General features: G+C 44.1%; 1 protein-coding gene across 1 annotated transcript in view; it reads left to right on the forward strand.

Moving 5' to 3' along the window:
* Positions 1 to 16,358, forward strand: part of SPEN (spen family transcriptional repressor) — a 72,997-nt gene that overhangs the window by 37,283 nt on the left and 19,356 nt on the right. Inside the window, exons 4-7 of the mRNA XM_067472705.1 lie at positions 6,951 to 7,111; positions 10,578 to 10,778; positions 13,030 to 13,181; positions 13,326 to 13,451. Of these exons, the coding sequence (XP_067328806.1) occupies positions 6,951 to 7,111; positions 10,578 to 10,778; positions 13,030 to 13,181; positions 13,326 to 13,451 (640 nt within the window). The remainder of the gene's footprint in view (positions 1 to 6,950; positions 7,112 to 10,577; positions 10,779 to 13,029; positions 13,182 to 13,325; positions 13,452 to 16,358) is intronic.

A 16,358-nucleotide genomic window follows, 5' to 3' on the forward strand; every position in this document is an offset into this window, starting at 1 on the left:
TGCTTTTATGCTAGTGGTTTGTGTGCTGGGTTGTTGTGCGTTTCCCAGGCTGCCTGGCCATGTTTCCAAAGCATTCTCTCCTGGCGTTTCGCCTACATCCATGGCAGGCATCCTCAGAGCTTGTGAGGTCTGTTGGAAACTACACAAGTGGGGTTTATATATCTGTGGAATGATGTCCAGGGAGGGAGAAAGAACTCTTGTCTGTTGGAGGTAGGTGTGAATGTTTCAATTGGCCACCTTGATTAGCATTAACGGCCTAGTAGTTTTATTTATTTGTTTGTTTGTTTATTTATTTACAGGATTTATATTCCGCCCTTCTCACTCCGCAGGTGACTCAGGGCGGATTACAATGCATGTATACATGGCAAATGTTCAGTGCCATTTAACATACAACATATATAGGCAGACATAGAGGCCATTTAACATTCCAGCTTTTCCGGCTTCATGAGGGTATGCTCGGTTCCGGCCACAGGGGGAGCTGCTGCTTCACCGGGTCTTTTGAAGGAGTACTTCCTCATTCTTCTGCACGCTGCTGGAAGGTTTTATGTTACGTAATTTTCCTACTTGACAAATGCAATTGTCTTTCAGACTGCATACTCAGACAATATTTATGGCCTTTTATTTGCAATAAAATAAACTGGGATACAGCGGCTAAAACCTTATTTTTCTTGGCTGGTTACAACCCGTTTTTGACAACAAAAGTTGCCCTTTATTTGTTTAAAGCTGCTAAAAGGAGATCAATAGTATATAGATCAGATGGGGGTGCAGTGTAGGGGAGACGAGGATAGTTGATGCATATATCTACGGATAATCTACTTTGGATTGTTGCAGGCTTTCATGGCCGGAATTACTGGGTTGTTGTAGGTTTTTTCAGGCTATATGGCCATGTTCTAGAGGTCATTTTCTCCTGACGTTTCACCTGAATCTATGGCAAGCATCCTCAGAACCTCTAGAACATGGCCATATAGCCCAAAAAAAACCCTACAACAACCCAATCTACTTTGGTTTTAAGTTGATAAATTGCTATATATTTGTATTCTATTTTAAGAGGACCAGACGTATGTTGTATGTTGTGTTTGCACTGTCTGTTTTTGATAAGGCCAACTGGCTAATCAATAAAAATTGTTGTTGCCTTTCGGGCTGCATAGGTCAACAGCATGGTAGACTATTAATGGTCAGGAGCTTACTCCGACCCGGGCTGGCTTTGAGCTCATGACCTCTTGGTCAGTAGTATTTATTTATCGTGTCAGGGGCAACCAGTCAATTGTATTACATTTCTAACAGAACAAAATAAACAAACAGACAAGACACAAAATTTGCAAGTTTGGTAGTTGATTAAATGTCCTTTGACCAGTATCTGGCCACTTGGAGTGCCTCTGGTGTTGCCTCAAGAAGGTCCTCCATTGTGCATGTGTCAGGGCTCAGGTTGCATTGCAGCAGGTGGTCAGTGGTTTGCTCTCCTCCACACTCGCATGTCGTGGATTCCACTTTGTGGCCCCATTTCTGAAGGTTGGCTCTGCATCTCGTGGTGCCAGAGTGCAGTCTGTTCAGCGCCTTCCAAGTCGCCCAGTCCTCTGTGTGCCCAGGGGGGAGTCTCTCATTTGGTATCAGCCATTGATTGAGGTTCTGGGTTTGAGCCTGCCACTTTGGACTGTCACTTGCTGAGGTGTTCCAGCGAGTGTCTCTGTAGATCTTAGAAAACTATTTCTTGATTTAAGTTGTTGACGTGCTGGCTGATACCCAAACAAGGGATGAGCTGGAGATGTCACTGCCGTGGTCCTTTCACTATTGGCTGCTACTTCCCGGCAGATGTCAGGTGGTGCAATACCAGCTAAACAGTGTAATTTCTCCAGTGGTGTAGGGCGCAGACACCCCGTGTCTCATTAAGAGCCACATCCACTGTTTTAGCGTGGTGAGATGTGTTCTACACTTGGGCATGCATACTCAGCAGCAGAGTAGCATAGCGCAAGGGCAGATGTCTTCACTGTGTCTGGTTGTGATCCCCAGGTTGTGCCAGTCACCCTTTGTATGATATTGTTTCTAGCACCCACTTTTTGCTTGATATTCAGGCAGTGCTTCTTGTAGGTCAGAGCATGGTCCAGAGTGACTCCCAGGTATTTGGGTGCGCTGCAATGCTCCAGTGGGATTCCTTCCCAGGTAATAATCCTCAGAGCTCTGGGTGCTTGTCTGTTCTTAAAAGCACATGTCTGTGTTTTAGATGGATTAGGGATCAGCTGGTTTTCCCTGTAATAGGCAGTAGGAGCACCTAGAGCTTCGGAGAACTTCTGTTCTACCATCTCAAAGCTCCGTGCTTGAGCAGTAATGGCACGATCATCAGCATAGATGAAGCTCTCTGTCCCTTCTGGCAGTGGTTGGTCATTTGTGTAGATGTTGAACATGGATGGAGCAAGACCACTCCCCTGAGGCAGGCCGTTCTTCTGTTTCCGCCATCTGCTTCTCTGGGCCTGGAACTCAACAAAAAAGCTCCTGTTTTGTCGCAGGTTTCCTATGTGGTGGGTGAGGTGGTCGTCCTTTGTGATATTATACATTTTTCTCAGGAGAAGGCTTGGTTTACAATATCATAAGCCGCTGACAGGTCTATGAAGACAGCTCCTGTGATCTGCTCAGTAGTGATTTAATGCAGCTGGCTACTACTAGCTTCGCCACAGCCTGGTTTTCAAGGTGTGACTTCTTACTGCCTGTGGGAATCCTTTGTTGAGAGGTGATTAGCTGTCCCTGATTGTTTCTTGTCTGGAGTTCCCCTGTTTTTGAGTGTTGTTCTTTATTTACTGTTACGATTTTAGAGTTTTTTTTAATCCTGGGAGCCAGATTTTGTTCATATTCATGATATCCTCCTTCCTGTTGAAATTATTGACATGCTTGTGGATTTCAAGGGCTTCTCCGTCTCTGACATGGTGGTTGTGGGAGTGATCCAGCAGTAATCCACTGTGTCCAAGTTGGTTTGTGTGCTTTGCTGGGAGTCTTGTTCTCAGTTATCAATCCGATTTCCTGGAGAGCGCGCTGCCTTTGTTTCCCAACGCGAACCTGCCTTCCTTGCTTGTGTATGCTTTGGCACAAAGGTCAGAGGTGCTGTGAGTGTTTGTGTGTGTGTGTGTGTATAAAAACTGGGCCTTTCAGCTGGTTACTGTTTAATCCCGCTGCACTCTGTGAAGGCAACACTTTGGCTTTTGCAAACGCCGCTGGACGAAGGGGATCACTTCCTCCGTGGGTCCTGGGGATGGTCTTCCTTCCTGTATATATTTAGAGCAACATATATACTGTTGTACTGACTCGCACAATGTCTTTTGAGAGAAAATCACATGGTCCTTAGGTGTCCATGTTGGAATTCCTTCTTCCAGCAGCCCAGAAGCAAAACCTCAAGTTCCTGCACTGCTGACAGCCTAAATATGTAACTGTTGCCAACATTCCCAGTCTCAGCTAGTCCCTGGGCGTATTCCCCACCAATCAGTTTTGTGCTTTGAATTTTCATTTAGCACACTCACCAAGTGATTTTTATATCGCCCTTGGGGTGAGCCTCTGTGCTGTCCTTTTGCCTTCCCATTGTGTGGGGATGATGGGACTTACCTCTCAGCCCAGGCCAGATCGGGAGGGTAACGGATTGGGATCAGGCCTATGTTGAAGACCCTTTGCCACCTTTCCTCCCTCTTAGTTTCAGGATGAAAGCCCTGGAATGCCCATGTTTCGTGGCATTGCTCTGCCTGTATGGTTGGGTTGTTTCGTGTTCCTGAAGTATTCTCTCCTGACGTTTTACCCACACCTGTGGCAGGCATCATCAGAGGTTGAGGGGTCTGCTAGAAATGAGGAAAAATGGGTTTATATTTATATATCTGTGCAGATGGCCAGCTTGATTAGCATTGAGTAGCTTTGCAGCTGCAAAGTCAGTCAGTGAGGGTATCTGCATAGAGGTCTGTTGGAAATGAGGCAAGTGGGGGTGTATATATTCCTGTGGAATGATGTCCAGGGTGTCTGTTTGGTGTGACTGTAGCAATTGGTCACCTTGATTAGCATTTGATGGCCTAGCAGTTTTCAAGGTCTGCCTTCTTACCCCCCGGGGGAATCCTTTGTTGGGAGGTGATTAGCTGACTCTAATTGTTTCTTGTCTGGAATTCCCCTGTTTTTGTATCCTTCGACAACGCATCTACCTGGATGTACGCAGCTCAGAAACCCTGCCGGTTTCTGGAATAGTAAAATATTTATGGAAATAAGTGTGTGTTTTGGAGTGAAGTGAGAAACGGAGCTTGGAGATTTTCTGGCTTCGATGGAGGGTGGTCTTGATGAGATCCAAATGGAGCAACACAGTTGGAGCTGAGAAATCTTGGTGCCATTGTCAGAGCTCCTAGTGAGGAATGTGGGGCAGATCTGACACGGGGTTGCTGTGAGTTTTCTGGGCTGTCTGCCCATATTCCAGAAGCATTCTCTCCTGACGTTTTGCCCACAGGCATCCTCAGAGGTGGTGAGATCTGTTGGAAACTAGGAAACAGTGACAATTAATGATGTCGAGGGTGGGAGAAAGAACTCTTGTCTGTTGGAGGAAAGTGTGGATGTTGCCATTAGCCAGCTTGATTATCATTGAATGGTCTTGCAGATGCAAAGTCAATCAGTGAGAGTCTCTCCATAGAACTAGCAAGTGGAATGTGTGTATGTATATATGTGTGTGTGTGTGTATCCCTGTGGAATGATGTCCATGGCGGGAGAAAGAATTCTTGTCTACTTGAGGCCAATGTGAATGTTGCAATTGGCCAGCTTGGTTAGCACTGGATAGCCTTGTAGCTGCAAAGTCAATCAGTGAGGGTCTCTGCATAGAGGTCTGTTGGAAATGAGGCAAGTGGACTGTATATATATTCCTGTGGAATGATGTCCAGGGTGGGAAGAAGAACCCTTTTCTTGGAGGCAAGTGTGAATGTTGCAATGGGCCAGCTAGATTAGCATCGAATGGCCTTGCAACTACAAAGTCAATCAGTGAGGGTCTCTGCATAGAGGTCTGTTGGAAACGAGGCAAGTGGGGTGTATATATATCTGTGGAATGACGTTCAAGGAGGGAGAAAGAACCCTTGGTCTATTAGTGGCAAGTGTGAATGTTGCAATGGGCCACCTTGATTTGCATTGAATGGCCTTGCAACTACAAAGTCAATCAGTGAGGGTCTCTGCATAGAGGTCTGTTGGAAACGAGGCAAGTGGGGTGTATATATATCTGTGGAATGATGTTCAAGGAGGGAGAAAGAACCCTTGGTCTATTAGTGGCAAGTGTGAATGTTGCAGTGGGCCACCTTGATTACCATTGAATAGCCTTGCAGTTGCAAAGCCTGACTGCTTCCTCCCTGGGTAATTTGCAGCCGATATTTCCCAAACTCTGCTTGGAGGAGGCCAAGGGTCGGTTAAGCAACATAAACTTACCTCAATAGGAAGCTTGGGCTTGCTTTTGGCTGACGAGAGAGTCTAGTTAAATTAGTATTGTTGTTGCGGTGTGCTATGTGTTGCTTACTTTACTTAGGCGATCCCTCGTTGGACGAGTAGGATAGTATTCCAGGATCGGTATTTTGGTGGGTCCGTAGGTGGCTGTGGAGCCCTATTCTTGACCTACATCTTCTCCCACAGTGAGGGCATTGGTTTCCAGGTGGAAGGCAGTCCCGGTCGGGGTTGGCTTGACGCGCCTTCCTCCTGGCACGTTTCTCTCTTTCACCCTCCATTCGTGCCTCTTCAAATTCTGTAGCACTGCTGGTCACAGCTGACCTCCAGCTGGAGCGTCAAGGGCCAGGGCTTCCCAGTTCTCAGTGTCTATGCCAGAGATTTTAAGGTTGGCTTTGAGCCCATCTTTGAATCTCTTTTCCTGTCCACCAACATTCCGTTTTCTGTTCTTGAGTTCGGAGTAGAGCAACTGCTTTGGGAGACGGTGGTCGGACATCCGGACAACGTGGCTGGTCCAGTGGAGTTGATGGCGGAGGATCATCACTTCAGTGCTGGTGGTCTTTGCTTCTTCCAGCACGCTGACGTTTGTCCGCTTGTCTTCCCAAGAGATTTGCAGGATTTTCCGGAGGCGGCGCTGATGGAATCGTTCCAGGAGTTGCATGTGACGTCTGTAGACAGCCCACGTTTCGCAGGCATATGGCATTTGGCCCAGTTTTATTGTGTCTTGGTGTATTGTTTATTGCTTATTGTTTAATATTGCTTTAATTGTTTTCAATTTGCTTTAGGTTTTGTATTGTTGTGTTGTGTTTTAAGGCCTTGGCCTTTGTAAGCCTCATCGAGTCCTTCGGGAGATGCTAGCGGGGTACAAATAAAGATAATGATGATGATGATGATGATGATGATGATGATGATGATGGCAGGGTTGGGAGGGGAATAGCTTTATAGACAAGCACCTTGGTCTCCCTACGGATGTCCTGGTCTGCTTCATTCGAAAAAAAGCTGCACTCGCAGAGCTCAGGCGGTGTTGTATTTAAGTGTCCATGTTGACTTTTCTGGAGAGGTCTTGCCGAGGTAGTGGAAATGGTCAACATTGTGTAATGTTACACCATTAAGCTGTATCTCTGGCATTGGAAAGGGATGGGCTGGTGACGGCTGGAAGAGCACTTTGGTTTTCTCGATGTTCAATGACAGGCCGAGCTTCTCGTATGCTTCTGCGAAGGTGTTGTAGATCTTCTTCTGAAATGTGTTGTTGCTACCAAGGTTGCTTCCAAACCCCGGTAGGCTGTTAGGAATTTGGAGTGTTAGAGTCTAAAACACCTGGAGGGCCCAATTTTGTCCATGCCTGGGGTCCTTCCAGTTCTATTATTTTGAGGATGGTGATGGTGATGATGGCCACCTCTCAAGGGTCTTCCTTCCTGGCTGAAAGGAGGGGGTTGGTCCGGATGGCCATTGGGCTGCCTTCCCACTCTCAGCCTGTCCTTGCGGCCTCCCTCCTGCTGACCCTTGACCCTCTGGCCTTGCAGCAGCGACTCCAGCAGCTCCTCCAGCGACGAGTCCCCGGCCCGTTCGGTGCAGTCGACGGCCGTCCCGGCCCCAGCCGCCCAGCTGCTCCCGCCACTGGAGAAGGACGAGCCCCGCAAGAGCTTCGGCATCAAAGTCCAGAACCTTCCCGTGCGCTCCACAGGTAGGAAGACAAGGAGGGAGGGGCTCATGCTGGGGAATGAAAGCCCCCCAGAAGAGCAGGGCTGGTGTCCCAACGGGAGACCCCTGTTCTGGGAGCCATAGGGCCACACTCAGCGATGGGAGCCACAATGGTTTCCCCACGGAGAGGAGTCTGGGATCTCTCCTTTGGGGCCCATGGGAGGAGGGCATTGATAGCGGGGCAGAGAAAGGCTATTTTCCTTTGCACTTCAGCAACAAGGTCTTGACAGCGACGGACCACCTTGCATAGCTAAACAGGATGCAAGTGGGCTTTACACATAGCAGCCTTCACAATGGAGCTTCACACATGAGGCCTTCAACTTGGGGCTTCTCTCACCAAAGCTTCTCACATGAAGACCTACTCATACTGGAGGCCTTCTTTTTTAAATTAAATTTTATTAGTTTTCACAAAAAAGTACCGTGTGTGTGTGTGTGTGTATGTATGTATGTAAGAAACATCAAACGGAAAAAAGAAAAGGAAGAAATACTGGAGGCCTTCTCATACTGAGGCCTACTTCACACTGAGGCTTCTCTCCCACTGAGGCTTCTCTCACTCTGAGGACGACTAAGCTGCAGGCACACCTGCTTATACCAAATTGCATCCATTTAACCCTTTCAGTTATATGGATGCAATTACCGAGGCCTCTTTCACACTGAGGCCTCTCTCACTCTGAGGGAGACTAAGCTACAGGCACACCTGCTTATACCAAATTGCATCCATATAATCCTTTCAGTTATATAATGCAATTACTGAGGCCTCTCTCACTCTGAGGTCAACTGAGCTACAGGCACACCTGCTTATACCGAATTGCATCCATATAACCCATTCAGTTATATGGATGCAATTACTGAGGCCTACCTCACACTGAGGCCTCTCTCACTCTGAGGGCGACTAAGCTACAGACACACCTGCTTATACCAAATTGCATCCATATAACCCTTTCAGTTATATGGATGCAATTACTGAGGCCTACCTCACACTGAGGCCTCTCTCACTCTGAGGGCGACTAAGCTACAGACACACCTGCTTATACCGAATTGCATCCATATAACCCATTCAGTTATATGGATGCAATTACTGAGGCCTACCTCACACTGAGGCCTCTCTCACTCTGAGGGCGACTAAGCTACAGGCACACCTGCTTATACCAAATTGCATCCATATAACCCTTTCAGTTATATGGATGCAATTACTGAGGCCAACCTCACACTGAGGCCTCTCTCACTCTGAGGGCGAGTAAGCTACAGACACACCTGCTTATACCAAATTGCATTATATAACCCTTTCAGTTATATGATGCAATTACTGAGGCCTCTCACTCTGAGGGCGACTAAGCTGCAGGCACACCTGCTTATACCGAATTGCATCCATATAACCCTTTCAGTTATATGGATGAAATTACTGAGGCCTAACTCACACTGAGGCCTCTTTCCCACTGAGGCCTCTCTCACTCTGAGGGTGACTAAGCTACAGGCACACCTGCTTATACCGAATTGCATACATATAACCCTTTCAGTTATATGGATGCAATTACTGAGGCCTAACTCACACTGAGGCCTCTTTCCCACTGAGGCCTCTCTCACTCTGAGGGTGACTAAGCTACAGGCACACCTGCTTATACCGAATTGCATACATATAACCCTTTCAGTTATATGGATGCAATTACTGAGGCCTAACTCACACTGAGGCCTCTTTCCCACTGAGGCCTCTCTCACTCTGAGGGTGACTAAGCTACAGGCACACCTGCTTATACCGAATTGCATCCATATAACCCTTTCAGTTATATGGATGCAATTACTGAGGCCTACCTCACACTGAGGCCTCTCTCACTCTGAGGGTGACTAAGCTACAGGCACACCTGCTTATACCGAATTGCATCCATATAACCCTTTCAGTTATATGGATGCAATTACTGAGGCCAACCTCACACTGAGGCCTCTCTCACTCTGAGGGCGACTAAGCTACAGACACACCTGCTTATACTGAATTGCATCCATATAACCCTTTCAGTTATATGGATGCAATTACTGAGGCCTCTCTCACTCTGAGGTCAACTAAGCTACAGACACACCTGCTTATACCAAATTGCATTATATAACCCTTTCAGTTATATGATGCAATTACTGAGGCCTCTCACTCTGAGGGCGACTAAGCTGCAGGCACACCTGCTTATACCGAATTGCATCCATATAACCCTTTCAGTTATATGGATGCAATTACTGAGGCCTAACTCACACTGAGGCCTCTTTCCCACTGAGGCCTCTCTCACTCTGAGGGTGACTAAGCTACAGGCACACCTGCTTATACCGAATTGCATACATATAACCCTTTCAGTTATATGGATGCAATTACTGAGGCCTAACTCACACTGAGGCCTCTTTCCCACTGAGGCCTCTCTCACTCTGAGGGTGACTAAGCTACAGGCACACCTGCTTATACCGAATTGCATACATATAACCCTTTCAGTTATATGGATGCAATTACTGAGGCCTAACTCACACTGAGGCCTCTTTCCCACTGAGGCCTCTCTCACTCTGAGGGTGACTAAGCTACAGGCACACCTGCTTATACCGAATTGCATCCATATAACCCTTTCAGTTATATGGATGCAATTACTGAGGCCTACCTCACACTGAGGCCTCTCTCACTCTGAGGGTGACTAAGCTACAGGCACACCTGCTTATACCGAATTGCATCCATATAACCCTTTCAGTTATATGGATGCAATTACTGAGGCCAACCTCACACTGAGGCCTCTCTCACTCTGAGGGCGACTAAGCTACAGACACACCTGCTTATACTGAATTGCATCCATATAACCCTTTCAGTTATATGGATGCAATTACTGAGGCCTCTCTCACTCTGAGGTCAACTAAGCTACAGACACACCTGCTTATACCAAATTGCATTATATAACCCTTTCAGTTATATGATGCAATTACTGAGGCCTCTCACTCTGAGGGCGACTAAGCTGCAGGCACACCTGCTTATACCGAATTGCATCCATATAACCCTTTCAGTTATATGGATGCAATTACTGAGGCCTAACTCACACTGAGGCCTCTCTCACTCTGAGGGCGACTAAGCTACAGGCACACCTGCTTATACCGAATTGCATACATATAACCCTTTCAGTGTTTGATTCACAGTTTTGTAATTAAAAACACCTAGTTAATTTTTTAATATTCCTGACACCCGCGCTCCCCCCCCCCCCCCGGGGTGGGAGGAAGGGGGGTAGCAATTGTTCAGGGGCAGTTGGGGGCCTCTGGCTACTTTTGGCTTTGCTTTTGGGGGAGAGGAGGGGGAACCAGATGTTGAAGGCCCTTTGTTGAGGCCTGGAGGCCATTCCGTCTTCAGTGGGTGGGTCCAAGAGGAAGGAGGAGGGTTGAAGGCAGTAGGGCTGGGGTAGAGGGCAGCCCTCCGGTGACCCTCCTCCCCTTTGGCGCAGACACCAGCCTCAAGGACGGCCTCTTCCACGAGTTCAAGAAGTACGGGAAGGTGACCTCGGTGCAGATCCACGGCGCCTCGGAGGAGCGCTACGGCCTAGTCTTCTTCCGGCAGCAGGAGGACCAGGAGAAGGCCCTGGGCGCCTCCAAAGGAAAGCTCTTCTTCGGGATGCAGATCGAGGTCACCGCCTGGATTGGGCCCGGTGAGACCCCTGGTGACCCCCCTGGTGACCCCAGAACCACTCCCCAAGGGCAGGCCTTCCTGCCCGCCAAGGAACATGCCCATCACATGTCAACCTGCTCAATTCATTGTAGTAGTAGTAGTAGTAGTAGTGATTATAATATAATATAATATAACAACTTTATGTAACACAATTTTTGTCCCTGGATTATCAGTGTCATTGCCTCGTTGGTTCCATTATATTGGGATCCAATATAACAGCCAGCAGAAGCGATCTTGTTTGCTGTGTACTACTCCTGTTGTTTAACTAATAATAATAATAATAATAATAATAATAATATATCACACAGTCCTAATCACTTGGGAAGTGTTCAGTTTGTGATTTTGTGATATGAAATCCAGCATACAGCTCTCGTTTGCTGTGGCATACTGTGTTTTTGTGTCAGTATAATAATAATAATAATAATAATAATAATAATAATAATAATAATCTTTTATTTATAGCCTGCCACCATCTCCTATAGGGACTCAAATAGCAGACCTAGTGCCACAACACATATAAAACACAGTATATCGACATTAAAAATACTATAACATGCTAAAACCAGACATAATAAAATGGACAAAAAATAAAATATAACAATAGCACTTGATTAAAAAATCCATGCAATCAATTTAGCCTTGCCTGGCTAAAGAATGAAACGATATAAGAGCAATAATAGCAATAATATGACGTAATAATATATTATAATGATAATGATGACAATGTTATAAAACTAATAGTAATAATAATATAATAATGTAAAAGTAATAATAATACAATATGAAAACAATAGGGTAAATTTTTTTAACAATATAATGATGATAATAATAGTAATAATATAATAATTTAAGTAATAATAATACAAAATGAAAACAACAGGGTAAAATATTGTAACAATATAATGATAATAATAGTAATAATATAATAATGTAAGAGTAATAATAATACAATATGACAGTAATAGGGTAAAATATCGTAACAATATAATGATGATGATAATAATAATAATGTAAAATAATAATACAATATGAAAATAGGGTAAAATATTGTATCAATATAATGATAATGATAATAATAATAATAATAATAATAATGTAAGAGTAATAATAATGCAATATGACAGTAATAAGGTAAAATGTTATAACAATATAATGATAATAATAATGTAAGAATAATAATAATACAATATGACAGTAAGAGGGTAAAATGTTATAACAATATAATAATAATAATAATAATAATAATAATGTAAGAGTAATAATAATACAATATGACAGTAAGAGGGTAAAATATTATAACGATATACTGATAATAGTAATATAATAATAATGTAAGAGTAATAATAATACAATATGACAGTAAGAGGGTAAAATATTAGAACAATATAATGATAATAGTAATAATATAATATAATAATAATGTGATAGTAATAATAATGCAATATGACAGTAATAGGGTAAGATATTATAATGATGATAATAATAATAAGATAATGTAAGAGTAATAATACAATCAGACAATAATAGGGTAAAATATTGTAACAATATAATAATAACAATAATAATAGTAATAATATAAAAGCATAGAGTTGGAAGCGACCACCTGGGCCATCTAGTCTCGCCCCCATCCGCCATGCAGGAAAAGCCCAATCTAAGCCCTCCTGACAGATGACCATAATTATATAATAATTATATATATATATATATATATACACACTATAATTATAATACTGTAATAATAGTAATAATTATGATACGATGATCAAGCCCTCCTGACAGATGACCATAATTATATAATAATTATAATACTATAATGATAGTAATAATTATGATACGATGATCATGACGATCATAAATGCATCCAGGTTCACATCCACTGATAAAGTGCAGGTTAAAGCTATATGGGTTTTCCTAATGGGAATCCACCACAAGGCACATTTTGAGCTGTTAGGAATTGTGGGAGTTTATTTATTTATTTATTTATTTATTAATGTGCTTGTATACCGCTAATATCTCAGCCTAAAACGGCGACTCATTGCGGTTTACAACACTTAAAAAAACAATAATATTCAATTTAAAAACATAAAAACATTGGTCCAAAACACCTGGAGGGCCGAGGTTTGCCCATGCCTCTTGTATAAGGACACATATTAGAATGTATTTCTATGCAGGATACATGTTCGAACATATTCGAAAAACAGGACTTGACACCTCTCCTCTCCCGCCCCCAGAAACAGAAAGCGAGAACGAGTTCCGGCCGCTGGACGAGAGGATTGATGAGTTCCACCCCAAAGCGACCAGGACGCTCTTCATCGGCAACCTGGAGAAAACCACCACTTACCATGACCTTCGCAACATCTTCCAGCGTTTCGGAGGGATCGTGGTACGTATTATGGTGGTCGATAACAACGATAACGACGGTGATCCGACAGGCCCCCTCGGTGTTGTTTTCCTCTCCGTGTGGCCCTTCCGTCCCAACCTTGGTCCCCTCTGAGGTGTCCCTCACGCCCTTCTTCGGTCCCCACAGGACATCGACATCAAGAAAGTGAACGGGGTCCCGCAGTACGCCTTCCTACAGTACTGCGACATCGCCAGCGTCTGCAAGGCCATCAAGAAGATGGACGGGGAGTACCTGGGCAACAACCGGCTCAAGGTGGGGCCCTCACTCACCTTTCATACCCTTTTAAGGCCTCTTGATTGATTTATTGATTTATTGATGGGTTGATTGGGGCTTTAAACTGTATGATGTGGGTTTTACTGCAAGGTGCTCTCCCTTTTGTAAACAGAAAAATCAGGATAATAATAATAGTAGTAATACTCAATTCTAATGCTCATTGGGATAATAATAGTAATAATAATAATAATAGTAATTGTCAAAGGCTTTCATGGCCGGAATCACTGGGTTGTTATAGGTTTTTTTGGGCTATATGGCCATGGTCTAGAGGCATTCTCTCCTCTAGACCATGGCCATATAGCCCGAAAAAGCCTACAACAACCTAATAATAATAATAATAATAATAATAATAATAATAATAATAATGTACTTAATTCTAATGCTCATTTTTTTGACTAAATGACCTTCCCAAAATTTAAATTACACATTAGATTAGTGTCATAACGTAGATCCTTTTTTTGAGTTTCGGGGTTTTGAAAATCAAGGCGTACATTCAATTCGACAGCGCATTAGATTTGAGTAAATGCTGCAATAATTGATTAGCTTTGAGTCTTTGTTTTGAGGGGGGAAAGTGGGATGCAAATAATAATAATAGGATTGCTGTGAGTGGGTTGTTGTGGCCATGTTCTAGAAGCACTCTCTCCTGATGTTTCGCCTGCATCTATGGCAAAACATCAGGAGAGAATGCTTCTAGAACATGGTCATACAGCCTGAAAAATCTACAACAACCCAGTGATTCTGGCCATGAAAGCCATTGTTGTGAGTTTTTGAGGCTGCCTGGCCATGTTGAAGAAGCATTCTCTCCTGACGTTTCGCCCACATCTATGCTCACACGGGGAGAGAACAAAGTAGCAGCAGTTTAGCAGATTGGAAGCTCCTTGGGTGTTAGCAGTAGAGCCAATGAGCGCCCGCAATTACAGGAGCAGAGTCAAGCTTTAAAAGCTGTTGGAAGAGCTCCATTACCAGGCATTCTCAGAGGTTGTGAGGTCTGTTGGAAACTAGGAAAATGGGGTTTATATATATCCCTGTGGAATTATGTCCAGGGTGGGAGGAAGAACCCTTGTCTGTTGAAGGCAAGTGTGGATGTTGCAATTAATCACCTTGATTCGCATTGCAAAGCCTTGCAGCTTCAAGGCCAGGCTGATTCCAACAGACCTCGCAACCTCTGAGGATGTCTGCCATAGATGTGGGAAAAACGTCAGGAGAGAATGCTTCTTCAACATGGCCAGACAACACTCACAGCAACCCAATAATAATAATACAGTAGAGTCTCGCTTATCCGACCTTCGCTTATCCAACATGCCATCTTATCTGACGCCCTTATCTCCTCCATCATTGCACTTTCTATTAAAGGAACATTCCCCAACTTACTCTCAATTCCCAATCAGCGAGAAAGGCAAGACAACAAGAAGGAGGAGGGAGGAGGAAAGGGGGGAAAGAGGCAGGACAGGAAGCGGAAGCGTCCTCCTTTCTTCCCCCGTGTGATTTCCACGCGCACTTCCTGCTGGGTCCTTCTAGCCCAGAGGTGTTGCCTTGCCTTAACTCTTTGAGTCCCTGTTGTTAGTATTCTAAGTTGTCAGACTGGCAACAGTAGGAGACTCTGTATTATCTGACATTTTGGTTTATCCAACGTTCTGCCGGTCTGTTGATGTCGGATAAGCGAGACTCTATTGTCGTAATTATGTAGAATAATCATCATCATCATCATCATCTATATAAATAAAAATATAATGTTTGTTTGTGGGATTAACAGAACTCAAAAACCACTGGACATATTGACACCAAATTTGGACACAGGACACCTAACAACCCAATGTATGTCCTTCACTCAAAAAAAAATTGAATTTGTCATTTGGGAGTTGTAGTTGCTGCGATTTATAGTTCACCTACAATCAAAGAGCATTCGGAACTCCACCAACCATGGAATTGAACCAAACTTGGCGCACAGAACTCCCATGACCAACAGAAAATTCTGGAAGGGTTTGGTGGGCATTGACCTGGAGTCTGGGAGTTGTAGTTCACCTACATCCAGAGAGCACTGTGGACACAAACAATGATAGATCTGGACCAAACTTGGCACAAATACTCAATATGCCCAAATGTGAACACTGGTGGAGATTGGGGGAAATAGTCCTTGACATTTGAGAGTTATAGTTGCTGGGATTTATAGTTCGCCTACAATCAAACAGCATTCTGAAACCCACCAACAATAGAATTGGGCAAAACCTCCCACACAGAACTCCCATGACCAACAGAAAATACTGTATTTTCTGGTGGTCTTTGCCAACCCTTCTCGACACCCCCTCATGAACCCCCCAGGGATCCTGACCCCCAGGGTGAGAAATGCTGCCTGAAGTCCATCCAGTCCAACTCCCTTCACCAGGGGAAGAAAACATAATCAAAGCCCTCCTGACAAGGAGCCATCCAGCCATAGATATAGATATATACATATACACACATATGTATATGGCAGATATAATATCATAGATTTGAAAGGGCAATAATATGTTGCATATTCCAGAGTAGGCAAACCAGACACTCTCCACATCAACACTGACAAAGAAACAACCAGAAATACTATTTATCCACAAGCATAAAGACATTACATATATTAGAAACCAACACTTTCTCGTTACTTTATTTTCCAGATCACCAGACTAGGTCACAGCAACGCGTGGCAGGGAATAGTAATAACTAGCCGTCCCCTGCCACGCGTTGCTGTGGCCCAGTCTGTTGATCTGGAAAATAATGAGAAAGTGTTGGTTTCTAATATATATATAATTTCTTTATGCTTGTGGGTAGACAGTATTTCTTGCTGTTTCTTTGTCAGTGTTGATGTGGAGATTGTCTGGTTTGCCTACTCTGGAACATGTGACATATAGTTGT

This window comes from Anolis sagrei, chromosome 13 (genome assembly GCF_037176765.1).
Source record: "Anolis sagrei isolate rAnoSag1 chromosome 13, rAnoSag1.mat, whole genome shotgun sequence".
Lineage (NCBI taxonomy): Eukaryota > Metazoa > Chordata > Lepidosauria > Squamata > Dactyloidae > Anolis > Anolis sagrei.